The sequence below is a fragment of the Dasypus novemcinctus genome, chromosome 12 (genome assembly GCF_030445035.2).
Source record: "Dasypus novemcinctus isolate mDasNov1 chromosome 12, mDasNov1.1.hap2, whole genome shotgun sequence".
NCBI classification, from domain to species: Eukaryota; Metazoa; Chordata; class Mammalia; order Cingulata; family Dasypodidae; genus Dasypus; species Dasypus novemcinctus.
In genome coordinates this window covers 99,287,303-99,313,333 of record NC_080684.1, presented here as the reverse complement: position 1 = coordinate 99,313,333, position 26,031 = coordinate 99,287,303, and the positions used below count along the sequence as shown (strand labels likewise).

The following is a 26,031-nucleotide window of genomic DNA, read 5'->3' as shown; positions in this document are numbered from 1 at the left end:
CATCCACATTGCAACACCTATCAGAACTTCCTTCCTTTTTAAGGCTGAATAATACTCTCTCACATGTACAGATCATGTTTTCTTTGTCTATGATAGATACTTAGCTTCCACATTTGACTTCTGTGATTAATGCTGCAGTGAGCACAGGTAACTGTTTGATTCCTTGATCTCAACTCTTGGACAAGGACAGAGAGAACTGCTGGGGAATATGTGAGTGTGCTCAACCTTTTGAGGAACCACCAAACTGTTTGCTGCTGCAGCTGCTCCATTTAGCAGCTGCCGGCTTCTTGGGCCTGCTTCCTCTTTTGTACAATGGGGGCCCACTCTTTAGGACTAAAGGCAACAGAGCACAGGGGGGAAGGGCCCAGCACTTGAAAGGCCCTAGCGGTGCTGCAGCCTCCTGCTCTTAAAAGGCTCCCCAACTTAGGGTGTGGTAGGGCAGGCACTGTTACCCTCATTTTACAAAGAAAACCCAGCTCAGAGAGGCTTGGGGATCTGCCCCCTCCTCGGGCATCTGGGGGCTTCACCTTTTCCTGTGGGCTCTCTCCCTGGCACATCTGTTAAAATTGAACCTGCATAAAACTCTAAGATTAATATGGGAGAAAAAAAAAGTTAGCCAAAGTTGGAATCGCTCAAACCAGTCCCCTGGCTCCGACTCCATCCCCACTGCAGACAGCGGCCCCCGGCCTCAGCCAGCGCTCCAGACAGAGCAGCCAGGGCGGCCTGTCTGTGCACCACACGTACCTGGGGCAGGGGCCGATGCGGGCTGGCTCATTCCACCCAAGGGGTAGCCAAAGTTCCTCACCAGCAGGGTCATGTCTTCATGCCGTGGGCAGAACTTGGCACGTTCCCCACCACTGGCAAAGGTGTCACTGTGGATACGCTTCACTCGGTCCACCACGGCCTGGGCCACTGCGTCCAGGGAGGTCTGCTTGGCAAACTCAGTGTCGATCATTGCGGCGATCTCCTGGGCGTGGGGGAAGGCAAAATCTCAGGGCCCTCAATCAGGATCTTCTGGGGTCACTGGCCTAGCAGGTGAAGGAAGTCCCTGCCAGCCAAGCTTGCAATGCGATCTTTTCAAGGTATTTGGGATAATCCTTCTAGAACTTTCTCATTAGAAAAGCTATGTGACCTTGCGATCGCTCTGATTGTTGGCTTCCTTACCTTTAAAAATGAGGAAAATATCCAGCTTACTGGATTATTAAGAGGATTAAGTAACTCAATGGCTGTGAAAGCAATTTGTAGACCCAAATGCCCAGTAATACTGGTCATTATTAAGCTCTCTTTCCTGGAACAAAACTATCGTAGGCTATGATGTGCCAGACCTTTTGCCAGGAATTGGTAATACAGGAATAAAGTTAGGGTTCCTGTCCTTAGAAAAGCCCACTGTCCATTGTATTCTAGAATCTAGTAGAAGGTCACTGGATAATTCTATTGTGAAGATCAAGACAAAGAACAAAAAAAAAACCACCTTGATGACCAGGCGCAAAGTACAGATATGAAGGCCTCTAGGAGAGGGCGGACGCCGCCTGGCAGAGGCAGGAGGGCGCAGAGGCAGGAGGGCAGGGGCCTTGGTAAAGGGCTCCACCCCTTCACCAACCAGCCGTCACCTCCAGCAGGTCCTGAACTCTGTGGGCTCAAGTTCTCCAACACTACGCAGAATAAGCCCCTGCCGCCTGCATGTTACAAGACTACTGGAAGGAATGATGAGTAAAACAGGTGAAAAGCCTGAGAACCAGGTATGGGAAAGGCTTTTTCCTCATAATTGTAAAAAGGACAAAGCATGGAGAACCAGCACTCTGGCTCCCTGAGCACCTCAGCGCTGGGTGGGAGGACTGGTCAGGATGAAGTGGCAGGGTTCACGACCGCCGCCAGCCTGGCTCTGCCCTGCAGCCACCCGTTCTGCCTGCCCAGCGCACCTGATTGGCCTGTCCAGGTCCGTGGGCTGCCTCCAGGGCCTTGTACAGCCCCTCAGACATGAGCACAAGGAAGCCGGTGACCCCGTCCACTGGATGTCCACCGTGGATTTCAGGCTCTGCGATGATGGGCTTGGACTTGGCAGCACTACGGGGAAGAGAGTGGAGGGGAGACAGTGGAGGGGAGAGCTTTGCTTGGAAGGGCCCCTGGGTGCACTGGGATTCTCTGAGGGGAGGACTCTATACCCAGAATGTAACACAGGACACACCACCAGCCAAGAGGAAAAGAAATAGTGGAAGAGAAAATCAGAAATGGATGTGTCTTCTGAGGACAGCTACTAAAATAAAGCTCAGAGGACCAGAAAAAGCCAGTGCGGAGCAGGGTAAAATGTCCAGTTCCAGCCCATTCCGCATTTGTTCACCAGAGCCCAGGGTGGCGGCAGAGAGATGGGAGAGGAATGGTCCATCTTTTAAAAGCCCGCTCCTCTTGCTATCGCTTGGTCTCTTCCAAAACAGGTGTCCAAGCTAACTAAGACCCCCAGATACATGGATCATTTACTGTCATGGTATCAAGAGTCATTAACCGTCAAATACTTCCAACATGTGTATGTGCACACAGAGGCAAGCACTCAAGGACATTCGAAGCAACATTCTTCAGAAGAGTAAGGTCTGGAAACATCCTGTGCGGCCACCAAGTGGGTGGGGCAGAGGACTGCTCATACAGTCACCCGACAGGACCCTGGGAGCTGCTATCAAGAAAGACACTGGGTGGGAAACGGACTTTGGCCCAGTGGTTAGGGCGTCCGTCTACCATATGGGAGGTCCGCGGTTCAAACCCCGGGCCTCCTTGACCCGTGTGGAGCTGGCCGCAGCGCTGATGCGCGCAAGGAGTGCCGTGCCACGCAAGGGTGTCCCCCGCGTAGGGGAGCCCCACGCGCAAGGAGTGCTCCCGTGAGGAGAGCCGCCCAGCGTGAAAGAAAGTGCAGCCTGCACAGGAATGGCGCCGCCCACACTTCCCGTGCCGCTGACGACAACAGAAGCGGACAAAGAAACAAGACACAGCAAATAGACACCAAGAACAGACAACCAGGGGAGGGGGGGGGAATTAAATAAATAAATAAATCTTTAAAAAAAAAAAGACACTGGGGAACAGATGTAGCTCAGTGGTTGAGCGCCTGCTTCCCATGTACAAGGTCCTAGGTTCCTCCACCAGTACCTCCTAAAAACAAACAAACAACACTCAATGGTCTATATCCTGTGCAGGTAAAGAGTCGGAATGTGCACTTTCTAAAACAGGAGGCCTGGTGTTGATGAAGGAGTTGCCAGCATGACTCCCCACAGTTCTGGCAATGCCCCCATGTGCCCTAACGGGCAGCCCATATGGAGACGTGCTCATTTTCCTAGCCAACATTCCCACATGCAGATAAGCCAGTGGTTAGCCCGGGGTGCACGGCCTGCCTCGGTCCCTTGCTAGTCCTAAGACCAGGGCAGGCTCTCAAGGTCTCTGTGCCTCAATTTCCTCCCATGTCAGTGCTTTGGGGTGGGTACATACCCACCTCCTAGGGCCAGAGTGAGAACTGAATAGATGGATGCGTGTGAAGTGCTCTGCGCGGCCTTGGCACAATACGGTTTCACAGTCAGTGTTGCTCACATCACTGCTGACACCGAGAAGGGATGCTTCCTTGGAGGGGAAATGTGAAACTCGTCCCCACCTTGGCCCTGGCCCCAGCCACACTCAGCACTGACCAGCAGGCCTTCGGCTTGGGCCTTTCCTGTGGGGAGAAGTGCTGCTCTTGGCTCTGGCCGGTCCCTGATGCCACCCCTTGTTCACACCGCCCTTCAGGATCAGGGCAGCGGCCTGTCCCGTTGGGGGCAAAGGTCTCCTCGGGCTCTAACTTCAGCAGCACCTCTTGCCCTGGAGCCCAGCATCTTCCCGTGCCCCAGGCCCTCTGGTCTTCCACACAAATGGAGGGGGATGGGGCAAAGCAGCTGACTGGCCACCTACCTGAGTAGTTCAATGTCAGTGTAGCCGTATTTGACCTTGTAATCCCCGATGCGCCGGGTGCTCTCCTGCCCACAGATGATCCCCACCTGCTTGATCTTTCCCGCATCCAAACCTACCAGAGGGAGAGTAACTCAGCGACCCCATCCCTTGTTTATAAAGAAGAATAAAAAGAAGGGGGCAGAGACCCATCCACCAAAAGGCAACAAGGGGGAAACGGACTTGGCCCAGTGGTTAGGGCGTCCGTCTACCACATGGGAGGTCCGCGGTTCAAACCCCAGGCCTCCTTGACCGGTGTGGAGCTGGCCCATGCGCAATGCTGATGCGCGCAAGGAGTGCCACGCCACGCAGGGGTGTCCCCCGCGTAGGGGAGCCCCACGCGCAAGGAGTGCGCCCCGTAAGGAGAGCCGCCCAGTGCAAAAGAAAGTGCAGCCTGCCCAGGAATGGCGCCGCCCACACTTCCCGTGCCGCTGACGACAACAGAAGCGGACAAAGAAACAAGACGCAGCAAATAGACACAGAGAACAGACAACCGGGGGAAGGGGGGGTTTAAATAAAATAAATAAATCTTAAAAAAAAAAAGGCAACAAGGATGCACTGAAGAGGAAATGTAGCGACCCGAGGGTGCCCTGGAGAGCGGCTGGCCTGAAAGTCCCCAGGGTCCCCGGCCCCACAAGGAGCACTCTGGGAAGAGCCGGAGAGTGCAGAGGCAGCAGCTGGAATCCCGACTTCTCCAGCCTCTGCTCAATCTCCTCCTGCTCTGTGCCAAATACTCTTTAAAGCCCTTTATACCTATCAATTCTTTTAATTCTCACAATACACCAAGGCAAGTGTCATTATGCTCATCACACAGACGAGGAACGTGTGAGGCACCAGCGAGTGCGCAGAGCTGGGCTTCGCCCTCAGGCAAGCCAGTCCCAGAGCCCAGGGCCACCGCCCCGCAACCACACGCAGCTCTCTGCACAGTCTCCAAAGGAGGGGAGGGACGAGCCCACGGGGGGCAGCCCCCCCTCAACCCAGTGACCCCTGGCCCACTCACCCAGCTGCGAAAGGCGGAAGAGCTCATCCTCGTTTTCCGTGGTGTGGTCCACATTCAGCTGCGTCACCTGTAATCCGTCCACCGTGGATTTGCATAAAAGAGCACGGTTTGTACCTGCAGCAAAATTTGAGCAGTTGAACACAGACCAAGCGTAAGGAGAAAAAGGACATATTGAAAAGTTAAAAGAAAAGGTAAGCATCTCAGGTGTAGAAATCCTTGAAAAGGGCAAACAAAATAGACTTAGACCACTGGGTAAAAGCTGCCAGCCAGGAATAACTGATGATATCAAGGAATTAGGTTAAACTTTTGAAGTGTGATAACAGGATTATGATTTTAGGAAGAGAACTTTTCTCTAGAGATAATGGAAATATTTGCACATATTATGATGTAATGTCTGGGATTTTCTTCAAAATAATGTGGGGACGAAGGGAGTGGGTAGGTCGCAGATAAAACAAGATTGGGCAAGAATTGATAATTTGGGACCAGGTTCATTAAATACCATCCACTTTATTATTTTATGTTTTTGACATTTTCTTATAATGAAGGAAGAGAGGGAAGGAAATCATCAGTTGGGTCTACAAAGTTCTTAAGCTGGTCCTTGTACAGGCTTCTCTGGTTCCCAGACGGTCCAGCTTTGCCTAAATATCTGTGGCCCCCCGCCCTCCATCTGACACCCAGCCACATTTCACTGCCATTCATGGGTATACTGAGAGGGTGTTCCACAGCAGGCCCTTCTCTTCCAGAAGATGGAGACACTGAAGCCCACCCAGAGAGGGACACCCCTTCCCCAAGACTCACAGCCAGTTCGGGGCTCTGGAAACCTGCCTGCCACCTGTGCTCTTTCTCTCTCAATTCAAAATTTCCCTCCAGCTTGCACTGCTCATTTGTGTAGAGTTAAGAGGGGAAAATATCTAAATGGCCTCAGAGGATTTGGGGTTCAAAGCATCTTACCTGATTGGAAAGAAGAGTGCCCAAAGCATGTAGCAACCCTGCAGGCTGACCTTCTCCCTGCCCAGCCCCCCAAGCACCCTCCCTAGGACAGGCAGGAGCTCACCAACGTTGGCGACATAGAGCTTGCTGTTGAGAAGGACTGCCACAACGGCCATGGCTCCTCCTGAGATCTCCCTCTCCAACGCTTTGAGTCTCTCAAGGATCTTCTGATACTGAGGAGGCAGCTGGTGCTGAGGGACACCCTATAACCCACCGGCAGAGCACGTGAGAGCAGGACAGGTCTGCGGCAACATCTTACCAGCCTCCTCCCTCCCTTAGAGCGCCGGATCTGAGGGCCTGGAGGGCAAAGGGACAAGCCATGGCACAGCCAGGACATGGCAAGTTCTCTCCAGGCAAGCCGGAGATGAGCGCAGTTTGTGCCATGTGGGCCAGAAGTCAGAGGCCGGCTTTTCCAGTGCCGTGAGGGATGTGAGCGGGTAGAGATGATGAGGCTATGAACCGAGGGGAGGAGCTTTCTTCACGCCCCTTGCTGCCCGCCCCCAGTGCTGAGCCTCAGAGTGAAGCTGCCGACAGCGAGCAAGAGAGCCGCTCAGAAGGCAAACCCATCGCTGCCCAACAGCGTCACCCAGTCAGGAACCATCCCCAGACCCTCCGCCACCCTGGCCCAGGGGCACCAACAGCCGGGCAGTGATACGGTGGATGAGTCCCTGTTCCTGGTACACGCAGGCCTTGACGTCTCCTGGGTTATAAGCTAAGGAGGTTACCTCTGGCAGCTGGGACTGGAGGCTCGCCTTCTCAGCCAATGCGTCATCGATGGACTCCAGGAAGCTCCTTTCCACCACGTCAAAGGCCTGGAGGGACAGGAAAAGGCATGAGGGCAAAGGTTGGTTCAAAACACCAACTGTCACTTAATGCTGAACTATCCCCCATTAATAGCAACAAACTGGATTCCCAGCAAGTCCTTAGGTGACGGAGATTTTTCACACACTGGTCCTGCCTCACACACAGCACTGCAAGGCACCACTACCCCCTCCGGATCAACCTCTTTGACAAAGACATCCTGCCCCAGGGGAGGGTATGGCTGTGTGCGTGCATTCCACAGGGGGCATCGCACAGGTTAAGAGCCCAGGTTGGATTCAGACCACTTGGGTGTGAATTCCGGCTCTGCCACTGCCAAGTGTAACCCCAGTTTCCTCATCCACAAAACGGAGATAAGAACCGTCTAGAGGATGCTGGCAGGTGTCCCACCTTTAACACTCAGCACAGCCCCTGACTCAGAGTATGTGCTAGATCAGTGCCAACTGGGACCATTGCTACGGCCACTGGGTGGAAGGCTCCAAGTCCTCCGCTGGCTCCTCGACTCAGGTCAAGCTGATCCCTTCCGCCTGATGTGTGTGACTTCCTGAGAATCAGGCACAGGAGCCAGGAAGCCAGGGGGGTGCACTGGCCCCCAGGTGCTGGGGCAGAAAAAAGACTGGGAATGTGTTCCTGAGAAACATGACTCATCCTTCTCACATAAAACTCAAAAGTCTCCAGATATGCTTCTAAAAGGAGACACCAGGAGGAAAAACAAAACAACACGCAGAAACAGAACTAGAACACGAGACACCAGCCAGCCAGGAAGCGGAGGCCAGGCCTGGTCCCCGAAGCCCAGGGACGCTGGCGGCAACCACACTGGGAGGCACCGGCTGGTGCTCACCTCCCTCCAACTGCGCGCGTCTCCTGCAGAGCCAGCCCTGCCAGTCATGGGAAGGACTGGAGCTCCCAGGCATATGGGGAGCCCCTGCTACGGGAGATGCTCCTGGTACTGGCCAGGGGCAAAAGAGCTGGCAGGGTCTGCAGGTGGGCCTGAGTTCGAGGGGAGTGGTCTATGTGAGGTGGCTGCCAGCAGCCCCAGCACCATTACCTGCATCAGCACCCGCCGCACGTCGGCCTCCGTGTGCTCGGTGTTGAGCTGGCCCAGGAGCAGCTCTGCAGAAAGCCGCTGGGCCACAAAGTTGGTCACCCGGTTGCCATCGTAGCCATTAAAGACGCCATAGAGGAAGCAGTTGTTCTCACTCCTGACAGAGAGGGAGAGGGCGGAAGGAGGCCTGAGCCTAGTGGCTCACAGAAGAGTGATGTTAGCTCCTGGGTGGAGGGGGGGAAGGGGAGAAGCCGGGGAGAGACCAAAGAAATAGCAGGTGCAGCTCCTGGGGCCCGCGTGGGGTCCCCACTCTGACCACGGTTCCACTCCAGCCATGACCCTCTGGGTGGTCGCTACCCACCAACGGAGCAGGCCCTCGACTGGTTGGAAGCCTGGATGTGGAAGGGGCAGCGGCAGAGGCCACCACCTCACAGGCAAACCCACACAAGACAGTTGCAAAGGGGGGCCTCTTCTTGCTTGCCAACCAACTTCTTGGAGCCAGAATAGCGCTGCTGGCACTGTCGCTGTCACCTGAACTTGAGCCAGTTGTCCTCTGGCGGATGGCTCTCGGTGCTCTTGCCATCAGCAGAGTAGCTGCGGTTGGAAGCTGAGCCGACGCCAGAGAGGTGGCAGAGTGGCAGGTCGTCCGTCCAGCTTGGCTGCTGCTCCTGGGGGAGGGAACGAGGAAGCGGTGAGGTGCCACCTTCCTCCCAGGCAGACCCCACCTCCCCTTCTTTTTCTTCTCCAACAAAATCCTAGAAGGCCCAGAGCCCCGTGCAGAAGGTTCCACTTCCTTCAGGGAAACGACGATGCTCGTAGCATAGCTAACTGGCTTTGGTCTCTGTTTTGTAGAAAGGGTCTTGGGACAGGGGTGGAACAAGGTGAGCTAGCAGCCATTCTGTAAGCAAGGACGCTTATAAGCCAGGACTCCTGTTAGCCAGGTGTCGGTTATTTGGGGAACTTCCTATATAAACACTTAACACAGTGAAAGAAACAGATCCTTTAGATAATAGGTCAAAACCAGCTGTGAAGATGCCATGTGGAGGGCCCTCTGAGGGCCTGGGCTCTGAGGCATCTAGAGCTCACCTCAGGCTCCTCGCAGGTCCTGAGGAACCAGAGCTACCAAGCAGCCCCTCCTCTGGGGCGGTCAGAGGCTATGAGGGAAGGCAAGGGGGCAGCTTGGCAACCTTGAAAAAGCAGCAGAGGCCTGAGCCCGCGGCCTGAGCCCCACAGCCAACCCTGTGGGTGGCCACAGCACGTGGCTCTCCCAGCAAAAGGATCAATTAAAGGTCATGAGAGGTGGCAGCCGCGAGCTCTTGAATTTATCTTGACTTCGAAAAAGAACCAGACTTTTCGCCACTCGATGGTAATCTTTACCTCCCTGAGTCCACCATTATGGGAAGCCTCTAACTCCTCAAGTCCTCATTAGAGCACTGACTCTTGCAGTGATGGTTTCCAAAGTGACTGTTTTGCTAAGACAAAGCAGGGAGCCAGAGTTAGGGGGGTTACAGACCTTCCCACTGGGGACCACACTGCAGTCCCTGCTATCAGAAGGACACACACAACACAGACTTCCTGAGGATCTTAGCCCTGGTCTTCTGTCTTCAGTGAACCGTCCGAGTCTATCAAATAATGTCTATCTGCACCATCAAAGCAGTTCCTCTGGGATTATTTTTTTAGAAGACACCGGGGATTAAACTTAGGACCTAGTACATGGAAAGCAGGAGCTCATCCACTGAGCTACATCCACTCCCCAGGGAGAGTTGCTGTTTTTTGTTTTTTTCAGGAGGTACTGGGGCCTCATACATGGAAAAAAGACACTCAACCACTGAGCTACATCTGCTCCCAACTTTCTGATTCTGAATCTTCTTGGGGTGAGCCCTGAGCATCTGTATTTTTTTTTTTAAGGAGGTACCAGGGATTGAACCTGTACATGGGAAGTAGATGCTTAACCACTGAGCTACATCCATTCCCTGTATTTTTTTAAGCCTCAGAAATAACTCTGAATCAAGGCCCAGGTGAGCGCCCTGCCCCAAGCCACCCAGCTCCCCATTTGATGCGGGAACTACGCCTTGCTCACAAGGGCATTCCCAGGACCACCCTGGAAGAAATTACTGAATTAAATAAGTGGAAGAAGCAAAGTTCAACTTCAAGGAAAATAATTAAAACTCAGATGAAGAGCCTTATTGAAATATTAAACAAGCAAGAATACTAGGCATGGTTTCTTACAGGTTAGGAGTAACAGTCTTCAAAAAAGGATGAAAATCACTTCAATAGGCTTTAGCAATCAGATATATAAATAGCCTGCAGTTAGCTCTAGTGGCAAATTTCATCTTTGGTTTATTTGCATACTGCAGGGAATGAGTTTTTCTTTATAGATTTTTTCCATTTTAATTGCTTTCATGCTGCAGCCATCTAACACTTTAGTTGTGTGCTTTGTACCCTAGAGCAACTTCTGCAGGGTGTGGGAGTTTGTTTTTCTTTAAAAAATAACATATAGTAAAATCGACTTTTCTGGCATACAGTTCCATGAATTTTATTTATTTATTTATTGGAAACTGTCATTAATTTATTATTAGGAAATCCACTTATGACTGTCATGAGCCCAGGCTGAGTTAACAGTAACATGCTCTGGAGATATCTACACCCCACTCTGGACTTTGTGGCTATTATCAGTCTCGTCTTTCTCCACCTCAGTTGAACACCTAGATTCACAAGCGCTCAATCCCTGCCCTTCTATTCCTAGCAAATGCCAAAGCCAACTATGTAGGAGGCTTTTTCAAAGGAAAAGATCACTTAGTCTTCCCAGAAGACAAATCCTCCATTTTGGTTTATGAGGCAGATAGCAACCCCAAACCACAGACAGGTTGGGGCCTGCGCAGGCCTCAATAGTTCCATGAATTTTAAAACATATATATATGTAGGAACCACCATCACGATCAGGATACGGAAAAGTTCCATCACCCCAAAGACTCCTTCCTGCTGCCTGTTTGCAATCAGGCCCTCTCCCCACTCCTAAATTCTGGCTACCAATGACCCATTCTCTACCACTATAGTATTGTCTTTTCAAGAACGTCCTATAAATGAAATTATATAGTATGGAAACTGCTGGGACTAACTTCTTTTGTGCAGCATCATTTTTGAGATCCCCTAAATTACTGCATGCATCAACAGTGTGTTCATCTATATCAAAGAGCAGCATTCTCTCCTGTCTGGATGTAGCAGTTTGTTTATCCTTTCATCCAAAAGGACATTTGGGCTTCTCCCAGTTCTTAACAACTGGAATCCACTTGCTAGAATCAATCATTCATGTATAGCGTTTGTGTGAACATAACCTTTTATTTCTCTAGGACAAATACCCTAGGAGTGGGATTACTAGGTCAAATGGTAAATATATGTTTAAATTTGTAAGAAACTGCCCATTCGTTTTCCAGAGTGGTGGTAATACACTGCATTCCCACCAGCAATGGTATTGTCTTTTTTTCCCCTCCTTTAAAATTAATTTCAGCCAGTCGAATAGGCATATAGTGGTATCTTAGGGTGGCTTTACCTGCAGTTCCCTAATGGCTAATGATGTTGAGTATCTTTTGTGTGCTTAACTGCCATCCTTATATCTTTTTGGTAAAGTTGCTATTTAAAGTCTTACACCCATTTTAAAATTGGGTTAGTTGTTTTATTACTGTTGAATTTTGAGAGTTCTTTATTTACTCTGGATAAAAGCCCTATGTTAGATATGTGATTTGCAAATATTTTTCCCAACTTGCACCTTGTCTTTTACAGTATCTTTTGCAGAGCAAAAGTTTTAATTTTGAGAAATTCCATTTTATCCATTTTTTTTCTTTCATGTGGTTCATGCTTTTGGTGTCATGTCTAAGAACTCTGACTAGCTCCAGGTCACAAACATCTTCTCCCTAGGTTTCTTTCTAAAAGTTTTATAGTTTTGCATTCTACATTTAGACCTGCCATCCATATTGAGTTCATTTTTGTATAAGGTAGGAGAGATTTAGGTCAATGTTTTTGCTTTGTTTTTTTCTCACTGGATGTCCAGTTGTTCCAAAACCATCTGTTAAAAAGACTATCCTCTCTCTATTGAATTACTTTTGTACCTTTTCCAAAATTACCTGGCCATATTTGTGAGGGTCTCCTTCTGGACTCTACTGAGCTACATTTCTATTCCTCCACCAATTTCACACTGTCTTAAAACCAGGTAGTAGGATTCTGCGGACTTAATTCTTCTTTTTCAAAATTGTTTTGGCAATTCTTGTTCCATTGCCTTTCCATATAAATTTTGGAATCAGCTTGTCAACATCTTCAAATTCTTGCTGGGATTTTGATTGGGACTGCTTTAAACCTAAAGATACATTTGGTTAGAAGTGACATCTTCACTATGTTGAATCTTCCAATCCATCGAGATGGTGTGTCTACTTATTTAGGTCTTTTTTATAGAATTTTTTTTCATTCATACAATTTTACCACAATACCTGAAGAGGAACTAATGCTTACTCACCACCTCTGAAAACAGATAATATGACTGAAACTTACTGATGGAAAGGAAACAGCAAAATGAGCTGGATTTCTGATGACAACTGGCATTTAACACTTTCAGGTCAAGACAGGCAAAGAAAAATTTCTTCACAATAACACAAAACTCTTTCTAGCTCTAATCATGACCTGTCCCATTTGAAAGCAAAACAAGTGTCTCTCTTAACATAAGAACAAACTTGTCTTTGGACTCCATGAATGATATTCATGCAATTACAACATATTCAATTAATATAGTCAGGTATTTGTTGAAAGTTCTAGGCCCTGGAGACATAGCAGAAAAAACAAGAGAAGATCCTTGCTTCCAAGCCACTTTTCAAGGAGAAACTTTGAATATATAATGTAATAAACAAACAAGTGATTTCAGACGCGGATCTGTACTAAGGAGAAAATGCAACAGGGTAACGGGACAGAATAATGGGGTGGGCTCTTTTAGATGAGATAAGTAGAGAGCAGGATTCTCTGGGGAGGTGACTTCTGAGCCATACCTGAATGACTACAAAGCAGTGACCCTTCCAGAAAAGGAGGTAGGCATTTTTCTGAGCAGAGGAAATAGTACTTGCAAGGACCCTGAGGTGGAAAAAAAGCCCATTAGATTTAAGGAAGCATGAGAAGGTCAGCGTGGCCTCTCTGCTGTGATCACCAGGGAAAGTGGCTCACTGCCGTGTCCGTGTGTGTGTGTGCATATGAGTCTATGTGGGGGTATGTGGGCGATCAAGTAAAGCCTCTGCGGTCAAGATAAAGAGTTAATTGCCAAGGAATCTGTTATATTTTGAGGAACCGATTTGTTGCCAATCATCAGCTCTGCTTTAGATTTGGTTAGTATACCTCCATTGCCAGGGACCTCAAAAAGGCCTCGATACACTTCCAAAAGAAACTCCTTTTTCTAAGGTCTGTCTCCTACCTCCGCCAACTGGAATGAAATTAAACCTAAGATTAAGCAGAAGAACAAAAGCATCCCATATCAGGAGCATCCTATGTCCTCCTCCTGAAAAGATGGCCCTTCAGCACCCCAAAGTGCCACAGCTATATTAAGACATACGTGGAAAAGAATTTATATTTTTTGGAATCCTGTATGTGATTAAAAGTGCAATCAAGATGGACTGAACTTGTCCTTTAACATGAGACACAAAATACAAATTTGTCACCCATGACACAAAACTTGTAATTGATGCTGCAATCACAGTGCTTCCCACAAGGAAGACAGGCTTTCAGGTACCTGAAATCTTCCCACCAAAAAATAAGAATATCCAAGCAACAAATGGGCCCACTAGCCATTGAGAAATATGCCATTAAAAAAAGAGGGAGGGAGGGGGGCAGGGAGGGAGCTCTAACAGGTGGCTGCAGAACTTGCCGTTTCAGTATGACAGCACAGGAACAGCTCCAGCTCGGAGCAGTTCATGACTGGCCCCCACAGCGCTGCTCTCCTACGTGGGCTGATGCTGCCCTGACGGCTGCCCCCACACGTGGCCAATGTGTGAAAACCAAACTATCCCAAATTAGAAAGCCTGCGTAGATGACAGCAGTCAACGTACTTAACTAGCATCCGGTTTGTCATAAAGCACTTGTCTAGATACTTCTACAAAGTGAAGTTCTTTTTTTGAAATCTGATTTTCATTATGTTGAACTGGTGATATACTGGAAGCATATTATTTTATTTTGTTTACTGTAATGAACATGTCAGGTGGTGTTCTGGTCAACTGGACTCCAGTTCTATTGTTTATGTCAAGAAAGTCTCTGCTCATTCCTGATTTTAAAAAACACTTAGGAAAACAAAAATTGATGGATGCTTCCTTAACATGCTTCAGTCCTGATGCCAACATCTCATTTATTATAGGGAAACACAAGAGGTATTCCCACTAGGATCAGAAACATGGCAAGGTGCCCACTATCTCCATTATTTAACAATGAACCAAAGTTGTTAGCCAATGCAAGTAGACTAAGAGATAAGAATGAAAGCATAAGACTTGGAAAAGAAATATAGCTGTCTCTATTTGCCGTTGACCTGACATTATACCTGGAAAACCCTAAAAAACCAATGACAGGGAAGCAGATGTGGCTCAGGCAACTGGGCTCCTGTCCATCACATGGGAGGTTGCTGGTTCAAATCCTGGGGCCTCCTAAAGAAGACAGTGAGCTGGTGCGATGGGCAGGTGCAGCAAACTGACGCAATAAGATGACTAAACAAGAGACATGGGGAGGAGAAACAGAATGAGACACACAACAAAGCAGGGAGCACAGGTGGCTCAAGCGGTTAGACACCTCCCTCTCACACTGGAGGTCCCGTGTTTGGCTCCCAGTGCCTCCTAAAGAAACAAGGAAGGGAAGTGGACTTGGCCCAGTGGTTAGGGCATCTGCCTACCACATGGGAGGTCCGTGGTTCAAACCCCAGGCCTCCTTGACCTGTGTGCAGCTGGTCCATGCACAGTGCTGATGCGTGCAAGGAATGCTGTGCCACGCAGGGGGTGTCCCCCGCATAGGGGAGCCCCATGCACAAGGAATGCGCCCCGTAAGGAATGCTGCCCAGCGTGAAAGAAAGAGCAGCCTGCCCAGGAATGGCGCCACACACACGGAGAGCTGACACAAGATGATGCAACAAAAAGAAACACAGATTCCCGTGCCGCTGACAACAACAGAAACAGACAAGAAGAACACACAGCGAATGAACACAGAGAACAGACAACTGGGGCGGGGGGGAGGGGAGAGAAATAAATAAAATAAATCTTTAAAAAGAAAGAAACAAGGAAGATGAACACATTCAGCAAGTGAAAAACAACAACGGGGTGGGGAGAAATAAATAAATAAAAATAAATATTTAAAAAAATGTTTTTAAAAAGAATCAATGATAAAACTAATTCAATAGAACAACTATAAGACCCAGCAATCCCACTTCTAGGTTTATACCCAAGAAAATTGAAAGCAGGGACTTGATCAGATATTTGTACACCAATGCTCATAGTAGCTTTATTCACAATTAGCCAAAAGGTAACAGCAACCTACATGTGCATCAGCAGATGACTGGATAAACAAAATGTGGTGTATCCACACAATGGAATATTACTCAGTCTTGAAAAGGAATGAAGTTCTCACCCATGCCACATGGATGAACCTTGAAGACATCACATTGAGTGAAATAAGTCAGACATGAAAGGACAGATATTGTATGATTCCACTTAAATGAAATAGGTAGAATATGCAATCTCACAGAGACAGAAAGTAGAGTACAAGTTACCAGGTTATCCAGTCCTGGACTGGATCTAATAATGGAGGAGAAAAGACCCAAAAGGACATTACTGGGACATATGAAAAAACTGGAATACAGACTGTAAGCTTTATATCAATGTTAAATTTCCTGACCCTGATAACTACGTAAGGTGGTTACATACGTGAATATCCTTGTTCTTAGGTAATGCACATGGAATGATTAGGTGTTCAAGAAGTACGATTTATACAATCTACTCTCAAATGTTTAGAAGATAGATGCATGGATGTATGGATGCATAGATGGACAAATAGATCATTCAGCAAATGTGGCAAAATGTTAAAAGTTGGTGGACCTAGAGGCCTGGGAGGAGAGTATGTTGGAGTTCTGTCTAGGTTTTGCATTATTTTTGCAACTGTCCTGTAAGTTTGAAATTATTCCAAAAAAAAAAAAAGTTAAAAACAAAACAAAACATGACTAACACAAAGAATTGAAATCAGAAAGGTAGCAGGGTATATAATCAACAAAGAAAAATCAATAGCCTTCATGCAGTGCAATAACAGATGGGCATCTAGCCTCCATGTGAAAACTCCATCTTGCTGTCAACTAAAATCAAAGGGCATTTCCCTGTGAGCTTTTATCAAGTCAGTCTCCCCCATTCACACTTCTGTAGAGGATTTTTTAAAAATCTAAACTTTTATCGGTTGGATTACATCTTAATGCTTTCATCCCAGCCTTCCCGCCTGGTGACACAGTTCTGCGACATGCCCTTCAACAGGCGAACAGTCTCATTCAACATTCTTGGACAGATAAGGCCTTCTATACAGCCTTCTGTATGATTTCTAAACTGTGACTAAAGGAAGCAGATGTGCGTCAAGCAAGGAAGGTCCATGGTTCAGTTCCTGGTGCCTCCTAAAGAAAACAGTGAGCTGGTGTGAAGAGAAAGGCACAGCAAGCTGACACAATAAGGTGACACAACAAGAGACAGTAGAGGAAAAACATAATGAGAGACACAGCAAAGCAGGGAGCAGAGGTTCCTGGTGCCTCCTGAAGAAGATGAGCAAGACAGCAAGCTGACAAAACAGGTAGGTGCAGCAAGATGACTCAACAAGAGATACAAGAAGAAAAAAAACCATGAGAGACACAACAAAGTAGGGAACGGAGGTGGCTAAAGTGATTAGGCTTAAGGAGGTCCCGGGTTCTGTTTCCAGTGCCTCCTAAAGAAACAAAGAAGACAGACAGACACAGTAAGTGTAAAACAATGAGGGGGTAGGGAGAAATTAATAAATAATAAATCTTAAAAACAAAAAACAACAACAACAAAAAACCGACCAAAACAAAAAGCACGGGAGGCTAACCCATTTTGGGCAGGAGACAGCCGTACCTAACACAGGAGACGAATAACATTTACACTATTTGAGAAGCCAAGTGTTTTTTGGGGGGCCTCAGCTGAGGGACCCCAGCTGTACAGACACAGAGACAAGCACACACTTCAAAACAAACCAACTATTTTAACACACGTACCTTGCTTAGCAAAGTTCAACTTATTTTATATCAGTACTCTTTAAACATGAGGTTCCCAGTTAAGGTGTCTTGGCTTGCTATTAAAATAAAGGACAAATAAGAAAAAAATTACCCAAATAGCATATTGAAAGTATCCATGGTGAGGAAAAACCTCCTCTTTCCAAATCCTCTCCCCTGTTCCAAAGGCCCTGCTCAAACTAAACAGGTACTAAAGCCTCATGTTCCCCAAACTCAATACCCACTCACCATCTTTGAGAAATTACTCATTGCAGGTTACTACTTTAAATTGCCAAATTTTCTTTTACTCAAATGATTTCATAGTTTCCACTAGAACTATTCTAATATCCTAAGTGGAAAAACAGTATTACTTGCCATATCTAAAAGAAAATAAAAAATAATAAAACAAAAACAAACACATAAATAAATAAAAACAAGACAGTTATTCAATTCTAGCCAAATCTATTGCCTGTTCTAGGCTCTGTGCTGGAGCCCTGATCTCTCTATGCCAAAAGGGGAGATGAACAAGTATCAGAAGGTGCTAAGAACCTACCAGAAGGAAGGGGATGTGGCTCAGTGGTTGAGCACACTAGACACCCCACTCACTGGCTGCTAACCCTGTGGCCCTGGGGCAACTCTTAGGCCATGGCCTTGAGTTAACTACCTGCCTTATTTAGCGATTCTAAGATGCATATTTTCTGCATTTTACCATCTCTGCAGATGGGGCATTACAGGTTAATTACTAGTGAGTTTTCTTTCTTAGTATATAAAATAATGGTGGTCTTATAATTAATGGACCCAATGACACATGGATAAACTTCTCATTTACTCCTAGAAGTCTCTTCGGTGGAAAGCCCCGCCTGCAACAAAGTTCCCACAGCACTGCAGACACTGATTTAATAACATGTGGCAGGAAAATTCCAGGAGGTTCCACCAGCGTGGGAATGGAGAAGGACTTGGCCCTCCCTGATCCCAGCAGGGGCCTGAAGGTCACTCTCAAGCTGCTGTGGCTGGGGAGCACCCCTTAGATCCTTCCATTCTCTCCATCGCTATTCGGGGTCACTGAGCATCCACCGCCACTGCTATTAAAACCCACCAGCCTACCAAGTCTCCTGCTTCCTTCTCCACATTTCTGAGCAATTTTCAGAAAGGTCATGTATTTTCTATTCACGCGAACCACCCACCTCTCCACGCCTGCTCACACTGATGCATACTTTCTCCCACACCCATAAATACCAGGCCTGCCGGGACCTTGAGTCGCACACTTAATACAGCCTCATCACCATCCTGTTGTAAATACATACAGCAGTGCACACAGGGGAGTTCAACTCTGTGGTGGGTTGAAAATTATTTCCTCCCAAGAAATTAATTTCTCCCAAGAATTAATGGAAAATTAGAAAAAGGAAGAAGACAGTATCAAAAAGCCTAACCTTCACTTGCTTTTGTGAGTTACCAAAATTTCTATTTCCATATGACAAGTTTCTATACGATCCATTTGTTTTTAACCCAAGGAGGGCTTTACAAACACCCTGTGCCCATGTCATAAATGGAGACTTTCAGAGGCATATATGACCACGTCACATAAAAACAGGCCAGAAAAGCCTTCACAAAGGCTAATCCCACACTCCTGGGCAGCAGAAGTGGACAAAGCATGGTTGCAAGTTCAGGCCACAGCTTGAATATCAAATTATAGTATGAAAAGGCTGAGTGTTTTTGTGACAAAAGCACCCAAACTCCTTAGAGGCAAGAAGGAAGCTCAGAAAGGGGGAGAGACGCCCCCAGGAAGATGGCTCAGGGTTGGGGACAGCAGCTCTCTCTCTCAAGGGCTTAAAGAGGCCCCAAGCCTCCTGCCACTGCTGTCTTTCTGGGTGGACACTTGTCCTTCCTGCCCCTCGGGGGCCAACTCCACTCCCTGCCCCCACCTCTCCCACTAGGGTTTTAATCAAAGGTTCTTTTCATCACAAAAATAGTTCTAATACGTTGTGGCTTCTTCTTGAAGCCTTTTCTCTGACATGATGGAACACTTCACAGGCACACATGTAAAAATAAGACATGGTCACAATGTGGAGGGAAGACAGTCTACCAGACAGTTTAAATGCTGTCAGCTGACTGGAAGCTGAAGTGCCGGGGTGTGACACGATGAGGGCTAAGGGCTGAGGGTTTCCCTCCTTCTCCCTCACTCTCTCCTTCACCAGAAGCCAAACCAACCTCTTCATAACCCTTCTCAAGGGCAGGCATGTCTTTGTGGGCCTCAGAAAATGCTCCTTCCTCCATGCCCTCACCCACGTACCAGTGAACAAAGGCACGCTTGGCATACATCAGGGCAAGCTTGTGGTCCAGGCGAGCCCACGCCTCGGCAACGGCTGTGGTATTGCTCACTCAGCATGCACACAGCTCGCTGGACCTTGCCCAGGTCTCCACCAAGTACCAAAGCAGGAGGCTGGTAATTAATGCCAGCCTTGAAGAAGCCAGTGGGACACCAATCCACAAAGTAGATGCCACACTTGGTCTTAATGGTGGCAAGGGCAGCACTGTTATCTTTGGGAACCATGACACCATGATACTACAGGCAGCAAGCCATGTGTTTACTGTGGCAAGGGTTGCATTTCACCATCTGGTTTGCTGGCTCAAGGCAAGCAGTGGTAATCCCTGCTACAGAAATCAGAAGAGATTCATGTTCATGCTCATGGTAGGCTTTCTCTGCAGAGGTGACGGGAGCATATATGGCCAGAGGCAAGTGGATGCAGGGATATGGCACCAAGTTGGTCTGGAATTCTGTCAGGGCAACATTCAGGGCACCACCAAACCTGAGGGAAGCAGTGATGGAGGACACGATCTGGCTAACAAGGCAGCTAGGTTGGTTTAAGTTGGGCGCTCAATATTGAGGTTTCTATGACAGGTGTCATAGATGGCCTCTGCATCTATCATGAAGACACAATCTGAGTGCTCCCAGGTGGTGTGGGTGGTAAGGATGGGACTGTGGGGGCTTGACTACAGCTGTGGAAACCTGGAAGGCTGGGTAAATGGCAAACTCCAGCTTGCACTTCTTGCTACAGTTAACAGAGAGACGTTCCATCAGCAGGGAGGTGAACCCAGAACAGGTTCCCCCACCAAAGCTGTGGAAAACCAAGACGCGATGAAGATCTATGTGCTGATCAGCCAGCAGGCGAATTCTGTCCAGAACCAGGTCAATGACCTCCTTGCCAATGGTGTCGTGCCTACAGGCATAGTTATTGGCAGCATCTTCCTTGCCTGTGATGAGCTGCTCAGGGTGGAAGGGCTGACAGCAGGTGCCAGTGTGAACTTCATCAATGACCGTGGGCTCCAGGCCTACAAACACTGCCTGGGTATGTGCTTGCTGGCGCCTCACTGAAGGTGTCGAAGGAGTCATCTCCTCCCCCAATGGTCTTGTCACTTGGCATCTGGCCATCGGGCTGGCTGCTGTCTTCCAAGCAGAGCAGCAGTGCTCCCAGCAGGCATTGTGAATCTGGACTCCAGCCTGGCCGAGGCGGATGGAGATGCATTCATGCATGGTGGCTACAGGTTGGGAAGTGAAGACGACAGGAGCGGATACCAAATCCTGGTTATTGTCCCCAACAAGCTAAGAGTCAAGGTAAGTAATGCACTCTCTAATGTTTTTAAGGGGCCATTAATAATTGGGGAGTACTATTGTGTGCAAGAGCAGCCGGGCCACATTATGACGATGTATGAGATGGCTGGAGGAAATGGTCTGGTGACAGCTTTATTTTAATGGCTATGTATTCATTTCAATGTACACAAGAAAAAAATATATACCTAGCATCTGTGATTTCACAGATATAATTGTTTAGGACATGTAGCAGTTTGATATGGTTATGAATTCCAAAATAGATATTGGATTATACTTGTAATCTGATCTGTACCTGGGCATGACTGAGTTATGCCCACCCCTTGGTGAGTGGGGACTCATAGATAAAAGGCATGGCAAAAAACAGATTTGGGGGTTTCTGATGTTGGAGTTTTGATGTTGGAGTTTGACGCTGAAGACTTAAGCCGAAGCCCCAGGAAGTCAGCACGCAGAGGAAAGAGAAGCCAGCCCCAGGAAGAAAGGAACCTTGAACCCAGAGAAAAGCAAGCCCCAGGAACGTAGGAACCTAGGAAGCCTGAACCCTCACAGACGTCAGCAGCCATCTTGCTCCAAACAGATTTTGGTGAGGGAAGTAACTTATGCTTTATGGCCTGGTATCTGTAAGCTCCTACCCCAAATAAGTACCCTTTATAAAAACCAACCAATTTCTGGTATTCTACATCAGTACCCCTTTGGCTGACAATACAGGACATATCCAAAAAAAAAAAAACAAAAACAAAAGATTTCAAGTAGATTTCCTTTTTCACATGAGATAAATATAGTAGAGGCAAAAAATGAACTCTTAACTTTCACTGCCCCAAGGTGCTCCTCTTCCAGGGTCCCGCAACTCACCGTTGTTCAACCCCCAAACCCAGAGTCCTTCTTGACTTCTCTTTTTTGTCACGCACCCTGCAGCCTATTATCAGCAAGTCAGATCAGCTCTTCCTCCAAACCACAGGCAGAGGGTGATACTCCTCAGCACTCCTCTCGCCTCACCTGGGCCAAGCCACCATGGTTTTGCCCCCGGATGACTAGTGAGGGCCCCTCAGCAAGCCCTGTTCTCCCAGTCTCACCACTCAAAGAGCTATTCTCAAGAGGGATCTTTCTCCAGTCATAAGCTAGATCACATCAAGGCCCTGCTCAAAACCACCCAAGGCCTTTGCATTGTACTTAAAATAGACTCTAAAGTCCTTGACAGGACCCGCAAGGCCTGGCATGGCCCCAGCTCCTAGGACCTTCCTACTGCTGCTCTCCCCCCATGCCCTCCACTCCAGCCTCCTTGATGCTCCTCAAACAGGCAGGCCTTTGCACCCCCTGCTTCCTGAAGCGGGGACACCCCCTCCCCTGTATTCAGATGGCTTGTTTCCCTTCTTCAGCACATCTTTCCCTACTGCTTTGTCTAAAGTGGCCCCTCCCCCATTCTCTGAATCCAGATTGTTCTTCCTCACTGCACCTCCTGCTGTTATGTTGTTGTAGATATTACCTTATCATACGAGATCTCTATTTGCTCACTTTGTCTATATTTTAGTAAGCTCCATGAGGGTGCTGTCCCCTGCACCTGTGCAGTGCCTGCGACGTAATAGCGCTCCATGACATTTGGGGAATGAACAGCATGTGCTTCTTCACAGCACAACTCAAGGTGGAACTCAGACGGCTTGAGTGTGGCCACGTTAGGAGTGTCGTGTGCATTTAATACTAATGAGACTTCTGGTATTCCTCTGGGTTTGGGGAAACCGAGACTCAGGGATATTAGGGTATTAGGTGCCTAGGCCTATGGGTCTCACGCTGTTTTGTCTGGCTTCAAGAGGCCCAGATGCTTTTGAACAAACGCTTTCTTCAAAAGCTCAAAAACCTTCTGAAGTGCCACACTGGCTGGGGATGAAAGATAAAACTCCTCAGGCTCAAATTCAATGAGCCGCTCAGTCATCTGCTCCCATACACTCCTCCAGCCCCAACAGCAATCCCCCTGCCCTTCCTGCACATCCACTCTGATCTGGTCAAACTAGGCCATGCCTCAGTCCCTCTACACATAAACATGCAGTACCATGCTGCTGGAATGTTCCTCCTCTCCTCTGCCTAGAAAACTCCTACCCTCCTTAAAAGCCTTTAAAGTTCTCTGCTGCCTCTTCAGGGATCCCAATGCACGTCCATGCCAACACCAGAGTACCTAACACACTGTCTTCGTATCTGGCTCCTTCTGCATTCTGGACTAGGAATGCAGGGTAGGTACCACACCTTACTCCCCCTTTGGCTCCCCAGGCCCAGACCAGCAGCGCTTACAACCATTTGCTGAATGACAGCCCTGGGGGTGCCCTCACCAGACTGGGGTCCCTGGCAGGGCAGCAAGCCCCGCCTACTGCCTGGCCCTTTCCTCCTCTGTGTACAGCAGGGATGTCTTGATCGTCATTGGAGAAAAACAGGGTGGGAAGGGCCCCTGAGTGGACATCCCCACCCTAGCTCCTTGCTTTCATCACATCACCATGATATGGAGTTAAAGCTAACTATTCTATCTTTTAAAAAACACCAGGAAAGATTCCACAGCCACTCCCAGAAACACATTCCAGAGCTAGTAAAGCTTGCCTTGTGTCTACCCTGAATCCCTGGGGCTCCATCATGCCTGGAGGGGAAGGAAGCTGACAGCCGCCCTGTTCTGCAGGACCCAGGAAACCACTCTCCCAGCAAGCCACGGCAGTTTGCAGCGTTTATTACTTCCAAGCCACTCTGTCAATGCCACAACCCAGAAGCATTTCGGGAATGCTCATAACAAAGGGGATATTCATAAAGGGCCCTGCCCTCCAGGAGCTCACAAGGCGGAAGGCACCAGGCCTACCTAACCAACTCGCCACGGCAGGTCTACTCTGCTGAGCGGGAGTACGATACAGGGGTGTGGAGGGGACACCTGGGGGGGCTTCCTGGGGGAGCAATTTCAAGACTGCTTCCAGAGAGTCTACACAAATTCTGTCATTAGTATACAGCAGTGAAGGTCACTCCCAGCCCCAATTCTGATGCTTCAAGATCTTCAAGGGCAGTAGGGCCAATACCTGCTGCATTGTTGTAAGACCAAGGCCGAGCCCTGGGCCTGGCTACAAATGCTTTAATCGTTATTTTACAAAAACTTATTAAGTGCCTGGCAGACATTGGTAGTGGGTTCTGGGGACACAAAAGGAAGCTAGAGATCACAAGCCCTTGTCGTCCAGGAGTTCACTTCTAGTACAGGAAGCAGATAAGTCCACAGGCAATTACAACAGAGTGTCACTAGGACACTAGGAGGGACCAGCGGATCATCAGAATAGGCCTATGATACCATCATATCCGCACCTAGTTGTGCCTGCATGCCAGGAGGACGCAGGGGCCAGAGGCAACGTTAGCACCAAACCTATGGGCATCCAGATGGGGGATGAGGGGAATCTCAAGACACTCCCATTGCATGCCCTCATCTTCAGAAAAAGAAACCGAAGCCGAAGGAGGCAGTGAGTCAGACCCAGGACCAGAATTTAAGCTGCCACTATCCCAGTCATTCCTTCAGTCTGGCCTCGAGATTAAGAAGGCTTCTAGAATCAGACTGCCGGGACTGGATCCCCCTCTGCTGCCTATCAGCTGAGTGGCCTTGGGCAAATGGCCACCTCTCTGTGCCTCAGTTTCCTCATCTGTCAAACAAGAATAATAATAGCACCTACCTCAAGGGGCTGTTATGAAAGTTAAAATTTTCAAATGTGTAGCAATTACCACAATGCCTGGAGTATGGTAAGCAGTACATGAGTGGGTGCTGCTGGCGTTATTGTCACTGCACGACTACTCTGGGCTAGGGGTGGGCTCTGGGCCCGGATTCTCCCTTGTGGCTGTGGGAGGGTTTCCACCCTCGATGCCCGAGTGACGAGCCCGGCGCCCTTGAGGGTGGGGGACGCTGGGACCTGGAAGCCAGGGAACCCCCAGGCGACTGGTCAGCAAGGCGCAAGCGCGGGACTCGCGGGACTAAACTAGCCGAAGGTCTCGCGCGCCCCCGACATGGCGAGCGAGGGGGGCCAGCCCAGGGAGAGGGGAGGGCGGCGGTCACACCACGCCCGGGAGAGGGACACGTTCCCCCGGGCTCCCAACCCTCTGCCCGGACACCGGATCGGTTCCTCACACTCTGCAGCAGGCTCCTCCTCTGCGCCGCCATCTTGGAGGTAACCCCGCCGCCGCGCCCGCTTCCCGGCAGAGCAGGCGAGAGGGGCGGCTAGAGCCGCCAGGAGGAGCGTGGAGGACCGCCGCCAGGAGCATGCGCCCAGCGCCACCCCACGGCCGAAGAGGGACGGGAGCAAGCACATCGGGGCGTGTGCGCAGGCGCGCTCTTCCACCTTTTTTCTCCTGAGAGGTAGAGGGAGATAAAGTACGTTTTAGGAAAAGCCGTCACATTCCTTAAGTGATTCCATCTATATATGGGCACTTTCTCCAGGACGCCTTTCATATGGGGCTTCTAAGGCCCCGGATTAGCGTTCTTTATGAACACTGGGGCACGGGTCGGGGATGAAAAGCAGTTCATTCATTCATTCATTCAACGTATACTCATTGGATGACCGTGTCTGGCCTTACAGTGTGTGCAGGGAATACCGCACCGAAAAAGACATCCCTCAAGGAGCTAACATTCAAATGATGCTTAAATGGTAGAAAGGAAACGTTTATGGCTAGGGGCGTGGGGGTAGTGGCCAGGATCCAGCCTGTGGAAGACATGCTTGGGCTGAGCTCTGAGGGGAGAATAGGCGTTAACTGGCAACAGGGAAGGGCAGACCTGACAGAGCGGACATCTGGTGCAAAAGTCCCGAGGAAAGAGGGAGTGTGTAGCTTCAAGAAGCTACCGGAAGGTGTGTGGTGAGGATGGAGATGGTGGGGGAATGAGATGTAGGGGTGGGAGCCAGGGGTTCTTAGCCTTTTTTGTCCCACAGACCCCTTCGCTAGTCATGGTCCCTTACTAAACCCACACTATCCTGCGTATTATTTAATAAATAGATCACACCCGCACCAACACGTTCCTACAAGAATGATGCTTTTCTGAATTTCACTTCAACTCACGGACCCGTTAAGAAGCCCTGCCCTAGGCAGAAGTTTGACTCTTCATTCAGGGGACATGGGGAAGTCATTGGCAACTTCTGAGCAAGCCAGTGACAAGATCCCATTGGTAGAAAGATCCCTTGACTACTGTGTACAAACAGATTTTTAAGGGGGTTGAAGGGGCGGCGAGGCAGGAAGAACAACTAGAGGACTGCTGAACTAGTTCCGGGTGATGAATGAAAGGAGTCTGAATTGGCTGATCGCACAGAGTAGATTTTATTTAGGAGATGAAATCGTCAGGGCTTGAGGGTGGATTGACG

At 48.8% G+C, this 26,031-nt stretch overlaps 1 protein-coding gene across 1 annotated transcript in view; it reads right to left on the bottom strand.

The window, feature by feature from the left end:
* Positions 1 to 25,030, bottom strand: part of TAB1 (TGF-beta activated kinase 1 (MAP3K7) binding protein 1) — a 29,964-nt gene extending 4,934 nt beyond the window's left edge. The window contains exons 1-9 of the mRNA XM_004447838.4: positions 24,810 to 25,030; positions 8,343 to 8,479; positions 7,815 to 7,968; positions 6,673 to 6,759; positions 6,012 to 6,150; positions 4,958 to 5,071; positions 3,922 to 4,033; positions 1,920 to 2,064; positions 745 to 967 (exon numbers count right to left, since the gene is read on the bottom strand). Coding sequence (XP_004447895.1) covers positions 745 to 967; positions 1,920 to 2,064; positions 3,922 to 4,033; positions 4,958 to 5,071; positions 6,012 to 6,150; positions 6,673 to 6,759; positions 7,815 to 7,968; positions 8,343 to 8,479; positions 24,810 to 24,842 — 1,144 coding nt within the window. The 5' untranslated portion in view covers positions 24,843 to 25,030. The remainder of the gene's footprint in view (positions 1 to 744; positions 968 to 1,919; positions 2,065 to 3,921; positions 4,034 to 4,957; positions 5,072 to 6,011; positions 6,151 to 6,672; positions 6,760 to 7,814; positions 7,969 to 8,342; positions 8,480 to 24,809) is intronic.
* Between the last annotated feature and the right edge of the window lie 1,001 nt (positions 25,031 to 26,031).